The 18,395-nt window shown below is 44.6% G+C and overlaps 1 protein-coding gene across 4 annotated transcripts in view; it reads left to right on the top strand.

The window, feature by feature from the left end:
• The window catches only part of Ttc39b (tetratricopeptide repeat domain 39B), a 99,229-nt gene that overhangs the window by 48,041 nt on the left and 32,793 nt on the right, over window positions 1–18,395 (top strand). For all 4 annotated transcript variants that reach the window (XM_021650384.2, XM_060365791.1, XM_021650385.2 and 1 more), the window contains 5 exons: window positions 6,610–6,717; window positions 8,499–8,630; window positions 9,547–9,623; window positions 14,176–14,243; window positions 17,051–17,115. In XM_021650384.2, coding sequence (XP_021506059.1) covers window positions 6,610–6,717; window positions 8,499–8,630; window positions 9,547–9,623; window positions 14,176–14,243; window positions 17,051–17,115 — 450 coding nt within the window. The remainder of the gene's footprint in view (window positions 1–6,609; window positions 6,718–8,498; window positions 8,631–9,546; window positions 9,624–14,175; window positions 14,244–17,050; window positions 17,116–18,395) is intronic.

Here is an 18,395-nt window from a genome sequence, read left to right as displayed (position 1 = left end):
AAGAGCGTGGGTGGATGCAGGCTGGAGAGTGTCCTTTGTATTTTGTGGTCGAGTTTTGAAGAGAATGGAGGAAGTTGGGGCAGGAATCAGGCTGTGGTGGCAGCTATCAACCTTTGAGTTCTTGCAGGAGAGAGGGAGGTGGGCTACTTTTGCTACTATAAAAACTACCTGAGGCAGTCAACTTAGAAAGGTTCATTTTCTCTCACAACCTCAAGTTTGGCGTTTCTCGCCTGTGAAGGGCCAGCCCCACTGCTGGTTCTGTGGGGAGGCCACACATTGTGGAGGAGTGTAGCCTGCATGGCAGGACAATGCTGCAAGTACATCATGGCCAGGGAAGAAGAGAGGAGGAGGGAGCCAGGCACCACAGTCACCCTTAAGGGCATCTGTCCATCACCCAAGGGTCTCCCACCTCTTAGAGAGCTTACCATCCCAGATAGCACTTCTGGAGACTAACACTTTAACACATGGGTTCTTTGGGGACATTCCACATGCCCCCATGTCATGGCCAGCAGAGAAGCCACGGTAGGAAAAGAGAAAGGCTGAGGATAAGTTATTTCCCTGTTTAGTTTGCTTTTAAGTACAGGTGATTGAGATTTGTGCTTGTGTCTGAGATGGGAAGAGGAAAGGTTGGAGATACACATCCAGGAATATATGGAGGTCAAATGTGGGAAGTGATGCAGAGATGCTTTTGTTACAGCATTGATGCTTGCAGATTTCATAGCCTTAGCAGTGCCCCCACCCTGTCTTCATTACAAGGTGCTCTGCTGGCGCCAGTGAAGCATCGGCCTCTCAGAAGTCTGTGGGTGTCTTTGGGGGAATCCTAGCACCATGAAGGAAATTTTGGCCTTCCTACTGAGGAGGTAGAATTCCAGAGACTGTTCAGTAGGATGAGGCTCCTAAGTGGCTTAGTCACTGGTTGTGGCAGAATGTTGAGTTCGGGGGCTGTGAGAATAGGGGCTTCATTTGTGTTGCTTTGTAAAGAATGCGGGGCGGAGAGCCACTGCTGGTCAAGAACATGGGCTCGGTTTGCAGGTTGTTAAAGTTCTAGAGAGTGCACAGTAGTGTGGCTATAGTGGGTACTGCAGGACCGTACTCGAAATTGGTTATGTTATTTCATTACAGATTTATTTATTATTTCCTTATATTGTAATTTCTAAAAAAAAGAAGGAAGAATAGGTTGCTTAAGCAATTGAGTGCGACCTAGCTCCTCCTTTCCTTTTAATAATTAATAATCTAATTAATTAATATCATGCTTGTTGGGGGAGGGGTTGCACGTGCTCACAGGACAACCTCAGCTGTCTGTCTCACAGAGCCTTTCTACCTTTTGTTTGAGGAAGGGTCTCTCACTGGCCTGGAGTTTCACTGTGTAGGCTAGTTGGTCTGTGAACTTTCAGGAACCTACCCCTTTCCACCTTCCACGTGGATTACAGGTGTGCTCCACCGTTCTGCTTTTTCCGTGGTTTCTGGGGATTGAGTTTGCAAGGCACTAGCTTTACTGCCTGAACTGTCTGTACAGCCTTTGTCACCTTGGGTAGCACATCTCACCATGTTGTCCAGACTGGCCTTGGACTCACTGTCTAGTGGCCTTGAGCTGTCAGCAGTCCTCCTGTCTCAGCTGGGATTACAGGTGTGCACCTGCTTTGGATTAGAAGGTGGTGTATATAGCATTTACCTTTCTTTCTACTGGAGGGTAGAGTGCTCACCAGTGCAGTGACAGAGCCCACCCATATCCTCTGGGAAAGCCCTTTCTAGTTTAAGAGGGGAAGCTTTCTGAGCCCAGGGAAACGAAGGCAGGCTCTTGCTATGCATCTCCTCTTCTCCATTCACTTCCCCCATTCCAGTTGTTCCTTCTCCTTGCTTCTTCCGAACTCAATTGGCATTTGCCCTAGGCACTTGACTTATCAGTATCTAGCATCTTCACTCTTAGGCTAAACCAGGTAGTTCCCAGTGTTGGTCAAAGAGCCATTTCAAAATAAGTTAATTTTATTAGCGACATATTAGACATTGCAAAAATAGCATCACACTAATGAGATATTAAAGAGCAGCTCACTGCTCCTTACACTTAAATAAGCCAGGAGAGGAAGAGATGGCCGTAAAACAGAGCTAATTTACAGGAACCTAAGCCATCCTGCCTCTCCCGTCAGTGCACTGATCTTCAAAATATATTCACCATGAGATGCTTCAGCACCATAGCGGTGGCTCTGCACTAGAGCTCTGCTCTCCTCTGGGGTCTGAAGAATGAGTGCACTGTTCATTGCTGCTTCATCACTTACTTTTGCTACTGTCATGAATCGTAACGTAGATATCTGGGCTTTCCGATGGTCTCAGGCAACCCCTGTGAGAGAGTTGCTTGACTGCAAAGGGGTCATGGCCCACAGGTTGAGAACCGTGGGTATAGAGGCCCTCGAATATCAGTGAAGGGTTCACACCCAAGAAGACCGAACTTTTAGCGTTTTGATTCATGAAGACCATATGAGAGCGTGTAGGCTTGGTTATGTGGAGACCTGCTTTGGAGATTATATTTGTTTTGTTTTTGCCAGGTCCATGCATGATCTTAGGCTCAAAATTGCAGGCTTTGCAATTTGAGGGCGATAGAGCCTGCTTTACGTAGCTCATTGTCTCACAGAGAGAATAGATTCCACATGCCTTATTTTTTTCTTAAGAAAAGGCTGGACCAGGGCTGAGGATGTAACCGGGTGGCAGAGTACTTGCCTAATATTACGTAATCTTGGGTTTTAATCTTCAGAGGTGAGGAAAAGGGTGGGGTGGTGCTAGCAGCTGCAGCGACTGTGCCAGTCACACCCACTCACCCACTCACTTTGCCTTCTCGGGTCACCAATCATCTACTCACTGGATTTGAACTTGTGGTCCTTCTGCCTCTGGGCCTTCATTCTACCCTGGGGAGGAACTGGGCAGAAAGCAGATCAACAGGATCCCTCCCCGGGGAATGTAGGGGGAGGAAGTGCTTGTCTCTTTCAGATGTTAACATAGGAAAGGAAAGAGTGTCTTACTGTCCATAGCTAGGGTAATGGTTGAGGAATCTAGGAGAGAAAACCAGATAACCGAGGGTAGAAACATACCCAGAGAAATGAAGTGGTGCTGGGTGTTTATGATCTGGTTATTTAGGGCCTTAGTCTTACAGAGTTGGTGTAGTGTGGGAAATTGTGATATAGCCCTTGAAGCAAAGGAGACCGAGAAACTGGAAAAATGGAAACTTTTTTAGCTACACGTGGTGAAGACTCCAACATTCCCCTTTTCTCTCTGTTACCCTGGACATAAGCCTTCATTCCCATTTGCTCACACTCTCATATCTTCATGAAGGCAAAATTCTCACACATTAGCTCTGCTCTAGGCACCATAGTCTCTAAGTTCCAAATGACTAGTTTCTACTTCTAGTGGTATGTGAATCCAGCAAGGTTTTCATTGGGGAACTCCTCAGATTTTCTGAACTTTTGTTCCTCTTCTCTTCCATGTTTATATTTTATTCTGTCTCCACTCTGGCATTAACTTGTCTGGTATTACACACTGGCTGGATCCATGAACAAATGACTCTGAATTACTACTGAAGGCAGTTAAAGTTAGTAATGAAAGAGTGGCATGAGTAGTTGGCATTATCCGAGGAATTCTGCACAGACACTAAGCTAAGCCCGTCACATTGGTTAACAGGCAACTTAACGTGGTCATTTTTACTAGATGTATCTGTGGATTAGGAAAACTGGGTACTGGGGAAGAAAAGTTACTTGTCATGGTCGTATTTAGGATTGGGGTGAGGTTAGGAAAGAAGCCAAAGGGTCTGGCTCCAGAGCCTAGGTCCTCATTCACTATAAGGCACACAGCATTTGCAGTCAAGCAGATTAAGTGATTGTTACAGGAAAAAAAAAAAAAAGGCTTGGGATGTAAGGGATACCATTAGCATCATTCCAGATATTTGTTACAACTTATTTTGTTATGTTTTTTAAAAGCATAAGACTAAAATAATTATTCTGCCTTATGTTAGCATGTCATGTTAGTTAGAAATAGGAAGGAATCTTCACTTCACTGAAGGTATACAGCAAGAAATGGGAAGGGCTGCAGCAGGTCCGGAGTTGTGACTGTGTGGGCTGAGCCCCCGTAGCTTTTGCAAGATACACAGCTGTTAATTGACACGGAGCAGGGACACTCACAAAGCGTGTCCATGGCAACTGCGGCCTCTGTTTCTTTCAAACAGGTTGTGGGTTGTGAAAGCACCTGGGTGTAGATGGGCCAGAGACTCAGGGCACTCTCTGGAGAATGTCAACATTGACTTTTACTTCAGGTTCAAGATTCTTTTCATTCTGTCATGCCAGGCTTGAGGGAAATCCTGTGTTGATTCCTCTGGAGAGATGCCTGGTTGCTTTTAAGGCCTTGCTCATCCTTCCTGTCTAATTGGACGGGCTTGGTGGGAATGTGTTTCCTGGGCTTTGTTGAACTTTATGTGGCAGCCATTTTATGGTTCTTAATTTGAGGAGACAGTGTTGAAGTCTGGGGGTTGTATAGAGGACAGATTAAAGCAGAATTGGGCTTTCACTTGAGACAATCCCAGGCCTACTGGGTCAGAAGCTCTTGAGTGTGGGGTCCAGCATTCTGCATTAACAAGCCCTCAAAGGCATGTGTAATGCCTGATTGATGATTGAGCATCATCAAGTCAAAAACATTTGTCATCAGGAAGGCCTTCTTGGGAGAGCTTTGGAGTATAGGTCTGAAGGGATAATCGTCTCCACTCCTGGGATGGCTTTGGAAACTGAGAAGGATGAGTGTCTCCAGGATGACTACTGACCAAGACAGAAGCATTAGACCACTTGGTAGCAGCACCAGCCGTCTGCTGGGAGGAACCAGGTTCAGCTCCAGGAAAACAACTTTGAAGAGCTGTGGCTTTTTTGTTTGTTTGACCTGGGCTGGGACAGGTGTGGTGGATCAGATTGCAGCTGAGATGTGGGGGTGGCTGTTGTTTGGCAAGGAGAGCATTCTGGTCTCAGCGGTTTCCTGGTAGGAACTGGGGGAGTGGGATGCAGAGCAGGTGAGAGGAGCCTGGAACACAGAGGGGCAGGGAAGGGAAGGAGCCGGCTTTTGTTTGTTTGTAAAGGTAGGAGGGAGCTACAGGGGGGATACAAAGTGAATACAGTGTAATCAATAAAAATTTAAATAAATAAATAAACAAAGGCAGGGTAGCCCTGGCTGGCCTGGAGCTGCCTATGACATTAGGCTGGTTTCAGACTCACAGAGGTCTGCCTGCCTCTGCCTTCCCGAGTGCTAGGACTGAAGGTGTGCTCCACCACATCTGCTGGGGACAGGATTTCTGAGACAATGCACTTCCCTTTGTTCTTAGAATAGAATCTACCTCCTCCTACGCTATGCTCTCGGACTGTGGCCTAGTTTTTGTCATTTCTGTCATCTTCTTTATTGCTTGCTGCACATGCAGCATAGAATTCCTCCTCAACCTAGATATTCCCCTGAGTCACTGTACAACAGGAACATCTTTCCATCACAGTGCTTCTCAGAATTAGGCCTCTGAGTGTGTGACCCCTTCCCTCCCAAATCATCAAGTTAGTGGCTACTATGGGCAGTGTTTGTAGGTCAGTCCCTTCCTTACAACAGCCCCAGGAAATAGATTGCCATGGTCTCATTTTACAGATAAGGAAGTTGAGGCCCAGCTATGTTATACAGTGAGTTAGTATTGTTGGGACTTAGAAAATGATGCCCCAGAGTGTAGGGGTGATGGTGCACGCCTGTAGTCCAAGCACTTAGGAAGCCAAGGCAGGTGGATTACCATCACCATGTCTAGGACGGTCTGGGTTACAGCGTGAGTTTTAGGCCAGGGCTACGGTTCAGAAAGAAAGAATGAAAGAAAGGAAGGTAAAAAAGGAAACGGGAGGAGGTCAGAGAGACCTGGGTTCTGAAGCTCCTTCAGTAGTCAGGATGTCAAAGCTTGTACTCTGGGGTGTCATTTTCTCTTTTTTGTTCCCTTTGAAGAACAAGGAGGAACCTGTCTTTGAAGTGCCCCTGACTGCAGAGAGAATGCAGTGCTATGTGCCCTCCTTGTATACTCATCACTTAGGAAGATGAAGCAAGGACGGAGGACTAGAGTAGTCACTCCCTCCACAGTCCACAGGATCCATCTGTAAATGGAGTCCAGAGGTTCATGCCTGTAGTTATAGCACTTGGGAGGAGGCTAGGGCAGGAGAACGGCCTTGAGTTTCAAGCCAGCCTAGACTATAGTGTGAAACCCTGTTTCAAAGAGCAAGCCTAAGATGAATAAAATCATTTGTTGTCTCTATGGCTCTACTTTCCTCTCTCCTCTGCGTAGGTTTATCTGCTTTTCAATCTTAATGAGAGTTTTGGGTACTCACTGTTCGTCCTTGCCGTGCACCTGTCTGAGCAGCATAGGTGTGTGCCTTTTTTTCCTGCCCACCTGTTTCTTACAGACTCAGAGCATTGGCATTCCGGAGGGTGGGGGAAGCTCCTTTGAGAAGTGACAATTTCTCAAAGGCGGAATTTCAACTGGTCTCCATCATCCCCTCCCCTTACTCCTTGGGACAAGGTCCTAGTAATAAAATGTACAAAAATCCTATGTGTTTTTCTTTTTTCCTTCAGTTCATCAGCCAAGGTGGATCTCAAGAGTGGCCTGGAAGAGTGCGCAGAGGCACTGAACCTATTTCTAAGCAACAAATTTAAAGATGCCTTAGAGTTGCTTCGCCCCTGGTAATTAACTCTATTTCTCATCAGATATTTTCATGTGTTTCTCTGATACCATGTTTGTATGTTAATATGTTTGTATCTGCCTCAGTATTTATAAGTTAATTTGATTGAGACCCCATCTCATCAATCAGCTTTCAAGAGATGTCTTTTCAGATTTAATCAATAGAAAATTTCTGATGCTTATGTTTTAGTCTCAACACTTGCTCAGATGTAGTGTCTGTGGTTTGGGAGCTGTCATGTTTGTTTTCTTAAGTGAAGTCTTCTCGTGAACACTCCCTCCAAACATCACTGAATTAATTCCCTTTGAAACGAGCTGGGGAATAACTAGAGAAGCCTAATACCAGCGCCAAAAGTCAAACTTAAGATGATAAGAATGTTGGTCAGGGCGCCCTACTTCTGTCACGGAAGTTACCAGCACTGAGTTTTCAGGCTTGGGAGCATCCTTGCCCACAGGGCCTGCTCAATGGCCTCAGCTCTGCACATGACAGGCTTTGCAGAACTGATCTTCCAGTGATCTCCAGACTCTGTTACTAGAGGAAAATTTGACGTCGAAGTTGGGGAATCCAATTCCTCATGTCATGTGTCCAGTAATGTCCCTCTGATTTCATCTGTCACCTTCTGTCTGCCTGACTTTGCCATTCTTGAGCGCTCTTGCCTTCTGACTCAGCATCTCTACCTGTGTCCGTTATTCCTTTTTAAAAACAGATCTCCTTTTTCATCTCTACCATCTGCTCATAAAATAGGATACAAATAAATTATTGGTTTCATTGTCTCTGAACTTTATGCATAGTCACTGTTAAAATCCCCTTGTCATCCCACTTTAGTGTGAGGTTTGAGCTGCCACTGATAACTCTGGGGTGAGTTGGCAGTCCCCTCATTCAGGACAAAGGCTCTTTAGACTCTGTCCAAGGTGAATGAAAGGAATGATGTTGGATGTGTTCTGTATAGCCACAGGATGTTGAGCCACAGCACTTAAATTAAAACAGTCATATTTTAAACGTAGTCAGCATAAGAGGCTTTACAAAGAGTTAGCAGCCTCGGGCAGTTATGGAAAGCTTGATAACTGTAGCTATCAGATAACTGAAAGCTTGATAACTGAGCTTTAATCAGGGCTCTCCGATACTAGATCCTAAGGGTTACTTTGGTCAGGTCTCTGTGCTCAGGACCTAATTTATTGTAAAAATCCTGTTTCTGCTTGGCCTTGAGCTGGAGAGGAAAGAACAGTTTTAAAGACAACTTTTCTCTATATCACACAAAAACTCCAGAGTCTCTGTCTCTCTTTTCTCTTTCTTTCTTTTTGTTATTATTATTATTATTTTTTAAATAGGGTTCATGTAGCTCAGACTGGCCCTAGACTCACAGAAGATGGCCTGGAATTCCTGAACTCCTTTTCTCTACTTCTCAGGATGCTAGAATCAGAGTTGTGTGCCTCCGAGCCTCACTCATTTCAGATTTTAAGGTGGTACAGTGTCCCCTATTCAACAGGAAAAAATACTGGTTTGCTTTTAAACTTTTTCTTGGAAACAAGTCCACAGGCTGCCCCCTTGTGCTGAATCAGGGAAAGGCACATTGTCCGCAGCACTTTTTTTTCTGCTGTGTGGGTATAAATTGAGTTTTTAAAACAGGCCTTTCAGAGCTTGTGTCATTTCAGTAACTACGGAGCAGAAGTTGAGACAAGCACAGTGAGGACTTGGTATTGCTGGTATCAGAAAACATCTGGGCTGTTGTTTCTGTCTTTTTCTTTCATTGCACTCAGATGTACTCACTGGCTGTGTTCTTTCCAGGGCCAAGGAGAGCATGTACCATGCCTTGGGCTACAGTACCATCGTGGTGTTGCAGGCCGTCATGACCTTTGAACAACAGGACATCCAGAATGGCATTTCTGCCATGAAGGACGCTTTGCAAACGTGCCAAAAGTACGAATGCGTAGTTCGTCTCTAAGACATCAAAGTCTCCTGCGGCAGTGCCAAGTGAATGCAGTCTGCTGAGCTATGGTGTCTGTGTTGGAAGCTGTGCAGAGTTGCGGGACAGGACTTCAGCTTCAGAGTTTCTTGGCCAGTTCAGTTCTCTGCAGTGGAATTCACGAAGTTGTAATATGGGAGTTGTAATATGGCTCCCATTCAGCACCTGCACCCTCTGCTGGATACATGGGGCGTGAGCCATGGTGGAAGTCTGAGGGAGGCCTTAGAAGGGTTAGCAGAGAGCATCTTTGTGGTTCTTTTGAGGGCGGTCAGTTAAGAATTGTCAGGGCAAGCAGGGAGTGTGCTTCTTCTATGTGGAAGAAACCACACATTCACAGGGGGATTTTTATCTGCCTATGGGTGCCATTGGACACTCTTGGTTGACCAAAATGAGTGTCAGTTTTAAGCTTTGTTCTCCCTGTAGAAGCCCATAGTGAAGGCTGTTATTTGTATGGTGAATTTTAATGTGGATAAAATGAATCTTCATATAATTATGCTGTGAATTCTCAAATGAAGAGCATTTTCTTCACAGTGCACCTTTAGTTCATCTTTCCCCTGTAGAGACACTTACCACAGAAATTCTGCTTTTATCCAGAAAAAAGGAAGAGAGGTTTCTGCCAGGTTTTTGCCCAGCGTGTGTGTGGGCTCCTGTCCACCATGCTGGGTAGGTGGAGTGCCCGGTGGTTGGAAGTGCAGGGCTAGGCACTGTGTGTGCAGCACGGGGAGGAGGGCCTGGCCTTGCAGGGGGGCTTCTTGGAGGCCCAGTGTGGTGACTTGTAGCTGTGACTGAAATGATGGTCAGTGACAATGAGCTTCGTCTGATGGCGTCTCCTCCTCTCTGTTCTCTTTCCCCTGGCCTTCCTCAATGCAGATACAGGAAGAAGTGCACAGTTGTAGAATCTTTCTCAAGTCTCCTGTCCCGGGGGTCGTTGGAACAGCTGAGTGAAGGTAGGAGCCCATTGGAAGCTTGGCCCTTTGTTTTAGAGGTTCAGGCCCCCAAATCCAGCACAGAACCATGGAAAATGAATCAAGTGTCCTTTTCTCTTCCCAGACCCAGCCTGGTTAGTGGGTCATTAGGAAGTGTGGACACATTTGGTACAAACAGAAATGTGTGTTAGGGACACATGGACTTTTGTTTTTCATTTGTCTTTTGTTTTCCTGCAAGCATTGAACCACACACATGTGCTACAGTGTGATCTTGACCCACATCAGTGTGTGCAAGTGCGTTTTGCATGTTTGGAGCTGTGCAGTTATGAATGGGATGGTATCTCAGTGTACTTGTTTGTTCCTTATTGAAGGACAGCTACATGTCTTTAATTTCTTCACTGTTAGCAAATATTGCTGTTCTAAAATTCTTGTTCATATGGGTTCTTTTCTTTTATTCTTTCAAGTATTTCATGAGACAGTTTCCTGAAAGTAGAATTACTGGAACTTAAGGCTTGAAATTTTACAATATTTATGTATATTGGCATTTTTTCCCTTAAAAATTATATTCGATCATCTTGGAGTGATCCATTTTTGACAGACTATTAACGCTTTTCCAACATAAAAGCATTTTTTGTTTTCACAGAAGGTCTTCCTGTGTACTCCTCACTGGTCTGAACTCACTATGTAGATCAGGCTGACCTTGAACTCACAGAGATCCACCTACCTCTGCCTCCCGAGTACTGAGATCAGAGGCGTACGCCACTGTATCTGGATAATTATTATACCTTTAAAATCATCTACATAGCTGATGAAGGTGTTTGGTTTGTCAGCTTTAAGAATAGTCAGGAGTCCAGGAAAGCACTTGATCAGAGAGATGGGGGATACATCATTGTCAATTGCTCTATATTCCCTCTGTGAGGAGAGCAGAAGTGGCCCTCATCAGCCCTCTGCAGAAGGGTGGCCCACCACCAAGGGGCGTCTAGGAAGTCCCCAGAAGCCGCAGTGTATCAGGGGAATCTGTGTCCGTATTGCCATTTCAAAGGCTGCTCCTGGAGAGGTGGTTAGTACAAAACGCTGGAGCGGCCATGGCTGGGGAAAGCCAGCATGCCCTGAGCTGGCTGTCAAGCAGTCCTGATGATGGCAGATGTTGCACGACGTTGAGTGATGTTTACCACAGGGCTTTGTGTGTCCTGTAGGTATGTTGTCAGCTCGTTCGGGATGTTGGAGCAATTAAGCACATTTGAGTGACTCAGCTTTGAGTGTTGATTACAGAAGAGGACAGTGACACGTCACATGTCTTTAGGACTTCCTGAAAAGGGGTGTAGTGTTGTCTCAACCATGAGAGAAACATGGTATTGTGTTGGTTTCTGCTTGCAGTTGAAACCCATCTACTTTTTCATCAGAAACTGGCCTCCAAGTACCCATAAGGAAAAAAGCTGGTACTAGTAGGCCTAAGAGACAATCCACGAAAGGTTAAATCGGCATTAGTATGACTCTTGGATTTGAAGTTTTCTTCCTGGTACCCTCCAGTAGCTTCTCCCCTGGTCCATTGACTCCCGCTGCCCTTTTTCTTTGTAGTATGAGAGTGACATTGGAGAATTTTAAACCTTAATAAGAATGACATGTATTTTTGATGTGAATATAGAAAAATTTAAAATATAATAATGTTTTATTTTTTTAAAGTGTTCTCTGTGTGCCAGGTACATTTTTCTGCTTTCCTTAACGTTAACCGACCTAATTAATGTGTTTAACTGATGTTCACAAAGAATAAGAGGTCAAGGTGACCCAGCTCTCAGCAGCATTTAAACTGGTCTGCTTCCCCTAAACCACTAAACCACTGCTCTTCCCCCATCCCCCTGCTCTCCTGTAGGGGGCTAGGAAACATCTTATGTGCCTGATGGAAACATTGGATTATCTGGAAAATCGATGACGCTGTTCTGGTTTTTCCTCATTGTGTTTAAACATAGCACTTTAGGAAATCTGGACTTTGTACCTAGTTATTAAAAAATTAACTAGCCCATGTCTGTAGTTTCCCTTGAACTATAAATATCTTTAGACTTACAGAATGGCTGTGCTGAGCCAGGATTTGGGTGCACTGTGAATTTTTTTCATGGGCTAAGGAATTTATAATTAGGAAGTGCAACGGTTGAAGAAGTTATCCAATGTAAGTCAGAAAGAAGGAATAGAGCTCAACAAATTAAGTTGTATGTTATTCCCAGGGCCTTTGGCTGTACTGCCCTCCAAAATACGTTTTGTATTTGAGGGGTATATAAGTCTTTCTGTTGGTGTGAACAAGGGCATATTTGGCTTATATGTCACAGACCATTAACAGGGGATGCCATGGCAGGAACGTGGAGGCAGGAACTGAAGCAGAGACCATACTGTAGAGGACTGCATACTGCCTTGCTCCCCATGGCTTGCTCAGCCTACTTTCCTGTTGGCTAGTATGATGGAGGTTATTTCTGTGATTGAGTTTCCCCTCCATGGATAACTAGCTCATAATAGGTTGACAAAAAAACTAACCAGATCAACAGGCCATGGCGAATGCTGTGGCTTTAACATAGGCATTGTTTACCTGTTGGTAAGTTTTGTTTACGTTGCCACGTTTCAAGCTGTGTTCAGGAGTGAGTGTACTACATGAATGTGGAACACACCTGCCCCTCTCCTCCCATGGGTGGTGGCTGGATGGCTCCAGGTCGACTGACTCCGTGAGTGCGGTGCTTAGGATGTGAAAGAGATTTGATAGGAAGAATACTCACCTGTGAATTGCAGAGTTCAGATCTCTCTGCTCTGTGTTGTAGCCTGTCTGTCTTTGGTCTGACTTTGGTCTAGTTGCCCTTCTGCTCAGATCTTGATAAGGACCTGCTTGTTTAGTCTACCGAATCAGACCAGCTGTAACATTTGGCACCGCCCTTGCGGCAACTTGACCGGTCTTTCTACCCTTCTTCACAGACCTCAGGCAAAGGAACCCCGGTTGTGCTTTAGGAAAGGGTGCCTGCACTTTCTCGCCTTTCTTCTGGTCCTATACCAGTGCTGACCTGTCCCCTAAACCTGCCGAAGGCCAATAGTCTGTTCCTAAGGTGGCCTTTGGCATTGACAACCCCAGAGGGTTGCCGCTGTGGCAGTTACCTAGGAAGAGTCTAGTCAGGTGACAGAAAATAATCTGCCTGTTCGAATTCCCTGGGAGGTGCAGAGACAACCAGGAGGCACACTTTGAGGGAAGCTGTCCAGGAGACTGCAGTCTTGACTGGTGGCAGCACCAGGGCGCACACAGCACGATGCCCTGGTGTTTTCCTCCACCCCATCTGCCTGTCTGTTGCTGGGGAACTTTGCGTGTTACTTCTCATACACTGAACATTTAAGTGACGTCTGTAAGAGCCTGTGAGTTATGCGTGTGTAAATGAAGAAAAATATACGCTCTTACCTAGTTTGGTCAACACTGTTGTCAGTGACACAGGTTTCCCCAAGTTGTCCCATCACTTGTACTGAAAAGGCCTGTGCATTCTGAACCTTTACCAGGAAGCACAGACATGAGCCAAAAGCAATGATGGTGAAAGTTGCCAGCACTCATCTAGGCTTCCGGTGTCTGATAGGCATTACAGGCAATCCTCATTTCATCCTTGGTTGCAAAGTAGAGGCATTATTAGTGGACCATATAAATGAGGGGACCAGCAGAGAGGGAGGGCAGCCCTCACAGTGCTCCACAGTAGCTCATGGCAGAGTGTTTCCTCCAAGCTCATTTACTTAAATAACCCAATTTGCATCCCATGGAGAAAGGAATCTGATGATTTTGTTTATGTAGAAACATCAAGATTTCTTTCCCTGATCTCTGCAAATATAGTGGGTTGTGGAGGATGCCAGGGCATGTTTGGGGGGCTGTACACGTCCCTGGGCTGGCACGGCCATGGCAGCTCTTTTTTGTGAGCACCCCCTGCTTGGGTTCAGGTCTGAGAACATTGAAAGTTGGAAAGTACAGCCCCTTTCCTGTTGTTCCTAGGGAGCCCTGCTTTATGCACACTGATGTGCTTTTCCCACATCTGCAGGGAATGGCTGCTTTCTGCCCGATCAGTGTCGTGACACCCAGACCTTCACAGTTTAGAAGATTCATACGTTTAATGAGCTTTTGCATTCTGTCCTGCTAGACGCTTATGCTACTATTTTTTTAAAGGTAGTTTTTCTTCTCTCGAAAGAGCTTTTGCATTTTCTCAGTCAGGCATGGTGATTCATGCCTATAGTCACAGTATCAAGATGCTGAGGCAGGAGGATTGCTATGAGTTCAAGGATAGTCTGGGCTACTTAGTGAGTTTCAGACCTACTTTGGCTCCAAGGTCTCAAACATACAGTTGTTTTCCTCCTCTTCCTGCTAAGGTTGAATGGGGCTGAAGATGGCCCCAATAGTTCACTCGTTTCAGGAAACTTTTACACCAGGAGTAAGAACAAGTCATCCTGTTTCTCTGGAAGCACGGAAGCCATGTAGGCCCTTGGATCTCTCAGGGGCTCATTTGGCTTCCAGCCTTTCCAGCATGCCGTGAGCAATGCCGTGTCTGAACATAACTGTATCTGTTTTTAACAGAGGAGATGCATGCCGAGATCTGTTATGCCGAGTGCCTCCTACAGAAAGCAGCGCTCACATTTGTGCAGGTAACGAACGTTTGGCTGAGCGTCGGTGCTGGGTGGGAAGCCTGCCGACACTGTACAGAAAATGGCAAACGTTGCTCTGCCTGTTTTAGCACTGAGACTTAGAGTGGTAATGAAAGATTCTGTTATCCCGATATCGTTTGCCTGAAAAAAGGCTCCCGAGACTTGTGTTCCCATTCGGATATGCAGAGTGTCTGTTTCAGATGACTTGTAGGACGCTTCTTAGTGTTAGAACCAGGATGACTCCAGGCTGAGCAGGCCCTCAGACCTGTGCCCATCCCTTAGCTCACCTGCTTCTGTGAAGCTCACTTCCACACGCATAACCACTCTTTTTTCAAGGACCCTTCACATTTTTACCCACTCCCACCCATTTTTTCCTCATTCCCCTTTCTGGTTTCTGTTGTAAGACTTTGAAACCCATCTCACTGTGTAGCCCTGCCTGGCCTGGAGCTCTCTATATGACCAGGCTGGCCTTGAACTCGTGAAGATCACCTGTCCCTGCCTCTCAAGAGCTGACCACTTTGCCTGGCCAGAACAGTTTTTATAAGACCAGGAATCCTTTTCTTAATGAGGTACTTAAATCTCACCTGCTGCCTACATGTTTGTGCTCCAGTGCTTTTAGAGGCATGAATTTTACACTATGGCCCAATGAGGGACAGGAGTAGAGATGAGAAGCAAGCGGAAAACAATCTCAGACTTTTAAATTATTTTGAAAGGTATTTCTCTGTTTTTCTGGGTGATGGTATTTTTCCTCCTGCAGGTTGACATGTTAGCTTAGTTTCTGGTTCAGTAAAATGAAATCAGTGTGATCCTTTTGTCCGATTCTCTGAAGCCCTGTGCAATACAACAGCCTTATCACACCAGTAACATCGTAACATGAGTCTTTAAGGCCCCTGATTTTTTTTTCTTTTGTATTTTCTAAGTGGGGATTTGACAATCAGATGTTAGGGTTACAACTTTGTTTTATAACTGAGGATTTGTCCACTACCTCTTCCTCATGTCTGCCTCTGGTCACTTCAGTATCTGTGCTTTGGCTGTTAAGAATCTGCAGCTCCGCCCTTCCTCTGTGTTCCTATGGTGGTGCTCACCATCGTCTGCAGGACTGATTGTACAGCAGCTGAGGGACTGTCCCCGGCCTCTCTTTACTTTTCATTCATCTTACATTCTGTGATTGAGGACTCATTCAGAAATGAGCCTTTCCACCTTGTTATTTTCTGCTTCTGCATTTCATGGCCCTCACGGACTCTGTCAGTGTTCTGTATCAGAGTGTCATAAATGGGGAAGGGGTTTCCGAGGTGCACTTGTGCCTCCCCCCAAGTCTGCCACTTCTTCCTTATAGTTGTCCTCCTGCTCTGCTCCTTTCTTCTCTGCAGTAGCTGCTTTGTTAGCTCTCGTCTCTGGACTTGCGGCTGGCCCCACGTGGTCTTTCATGCTTCCTGGTATGTCAGCTGAGGTTTCCTTTGCGTATAACCTCAGGACCGCTTTGCCTTCTTTCACCTGGTCTTTGCTTGTCCTTTCTTTGTGCTAACAGCACCGATGCATCCAGGGCGGTTTTCTGGCTGACGTCATGCCCCACTTTGTGTTTTCATGACTCCCCGTGCATGCCCCCATCACTGTGCATGTTAGTCACTGAGCACACCATGTTGTTTCTGCGTCCAGGTGTCCAACACAAAATAAGCATTTGCGTTGTTGTTGAGATTGTAGTCAAGTGCTGCTACCTCACTAAGATTGGCTTTTAAAGCTACTCTATACAATTTTGCTCACCAAAATTCTTAAGAACTCAGTGTTTGCTGAATCATGGAATGAAATTATTTGATTTTAATCGAACCCAAGACATTTCTTTTTGGCTTGTGTAAATATAAGATTTCTTAAAATAAGAATACAAACATTTAAGTTTCATAGTGAATTTTGTACTTACTGACTTGTATAATAATAGGAATAAATATATAAGAAGCTAACAAGAATATTAAACTAAAAACCAGTTTCTCTTTTGCTTCAAAAGCATATGAGAGCCTTAGACTAGGAAATCTTAGGATAGTGAAGCGAGGGCCTGTCTCTTGTCATTAACATAATGTCCTTCAGCTGGTTATTTGGTGCAATTTATTAGGATTCTCATTTAGAATGCTGGTCCTGAAAATGCCATTCATTTTGGCCAACTGTCTCAATCTCATGATTGAGAAACCTCAAACAAAGGGAAGTAAAATGGTCCCTTACCCCCAAATTGCATGTTAGTGACAACCACTTCAGGATTTTTACATCAGTGACTTTTGCTCTGTAAATTTTTAGAAATGAAATTTATGGTGTTAAGTAGACTGCTGTCCAAGCACTACTGAGAGAAGAACTGGGTATGGTGGATGAGAAAGCTTAGCCTTAGAACAGATCTGTGTAGCCAAGTGTTCTGTGTACCACTGAGCCCAGAAGAGTGTTACCCAGTAGATGATGTTTATTGAGGTAGCTTTGGACTACATTTGGCTCCAAATTTTGGGGATTACTTCCTCAAGATAGTAGAAGCTTTTTCACCGCCTTCAAACTTCTATGAAAATTACAAAATGACACATATCAAATGCAAAGTAAGAATCATGTATCAATTTTAAAATTATGCACTCAAAATATAGTATTTGAGACTAGGGATGTAGCTTAGTAGGAAAAATGTTTGTTTACCCAGCATGCTCTAGGTTCCATTCCCAGAAACACACACAGACACACACACACAGAGACACACACACACACACACATTTTTCTCTCATTATTCAAATATATACTGTTTTTTCCCCCTAAGTGCTCTAATTATTTAATTGTATTATTTTCAGGATGAAAATATGATCAACTTCATCAAAGGTGGACTCAAAATTAGAACAAGTTACCAAATATATAAGTAAGTTACAAAGTAAAATGTGACTGAAAGTGAAATTAAATATTTTTGAAGACAAGCTCTTATTCTATAGTCAGGCTAGCTGGGCTAGCCTGGAACTCTTGATTTTTCTGCCTCAGCTTCTCAAGTGTTGGGATTGTAGTCAAGTGCTGCTACCTCACTAAGATTGGCTTTTAAAGTTATTCTTTTTTTTTGTGTTTTTTTTTTTTTTTAAATTTTTCATCAATTACACTTTATTCATTCTGCATCCCCCCATAAGCCTCTCCCTCCTCTCCTCCCAGTCCCACCCTCCCTCCTCCCTCTGCTTGCATGCCACTCCCCAAGTCCACTGATAGGGGAGGTTCTCCTCTCCTTTCTGATCTTAGTCTGTCAGTTCACATCAAAAGTGGCTGCATTGTCCTCTACTATGGCCTGGTAAGGCTGCTCCTCCCTTAGGGGGAGGTGATCAAAGAGCAGGCCAATCAGATTATGTCAGAGGCAGTCCCTCTTCACATTACTATGTAACCCAATTGGACTCTGAACTGCCCTGGGCTACATCTGTGCAGGGGTTCTGGGTTATCTCCATGAATAGTCCTTGGTTGGAGTATGAGTCTCTGGGAAGTTCCCTGTGTTCAAATTTTCTTGTTCTGTTGCTCTCCTTAAAGAAAATTAAAGTTATTCTTATTCTATACATTTTGCTCATCAAAGTTCTTAGGAACTCAGCATGGCTGGATTTCTTCCTTTGGTGTTAGTAAGTGCACTTGGTTCCTTCCTGAGTATACTTGGGTGCTGCTGGGCAGCAAGGCTTAACTGTACCTTCACTTCCAGGAGCAGATACTGGAAGAGAAAGGGGCAGACACAGTTTCTGGTTACGTAACCTTCATTTAGCTCTCCTTAGAATTATTTGTATATTTTGTATTTATGTTGTTATTTGTGTGTGTGTCTTTTTATTTTTTTATTCATTCATTCGTTTGTTTGTTTGTTTATCTATTTTGAGACAGGGTCTTACTATATAGCACGGCCTGGCTTTAAAGCCCTGATTCTCTTGCTTCAGACTTTGGAGTGCTGGGATTATAAGCACATGCCACTACATTTGGCTTGCTTTAATGGAAACTTAAAAAAAAAACTACTATAATTTTGTGTCTCTAGTTTTTATGGACAATGTAGTGATTATAATGTCTTTCTTGGCATATTGCAGTTAGCTTACTAATACAGTACTATTATGTGTAAACTGTAAGAGCTTTGTGAAAACATAGTTTCATTCGCTACCAGTTGGCCTTTGTTCTAGCTTCCTTTTGTTGCTG

The sequence above is a fragment of the Meriones unguiculatus genome, chromosome 12 (assembly GCF_030254825.1).
Source record: "Meriones unguiculatus strain TT.TT164.6M chromosome 12, Bangor_MerUng_6.1, whole genome shotgun sequence".
Lineage (NCBI taxonomy): Eukaryota > Metazoa > Chordata > Mammalia > Rodentia > Muridae > Meriones > Meriones unguiculatus.
This window is presented reverse-complemented; position numbering and strand designations above follow the sequence as displayed.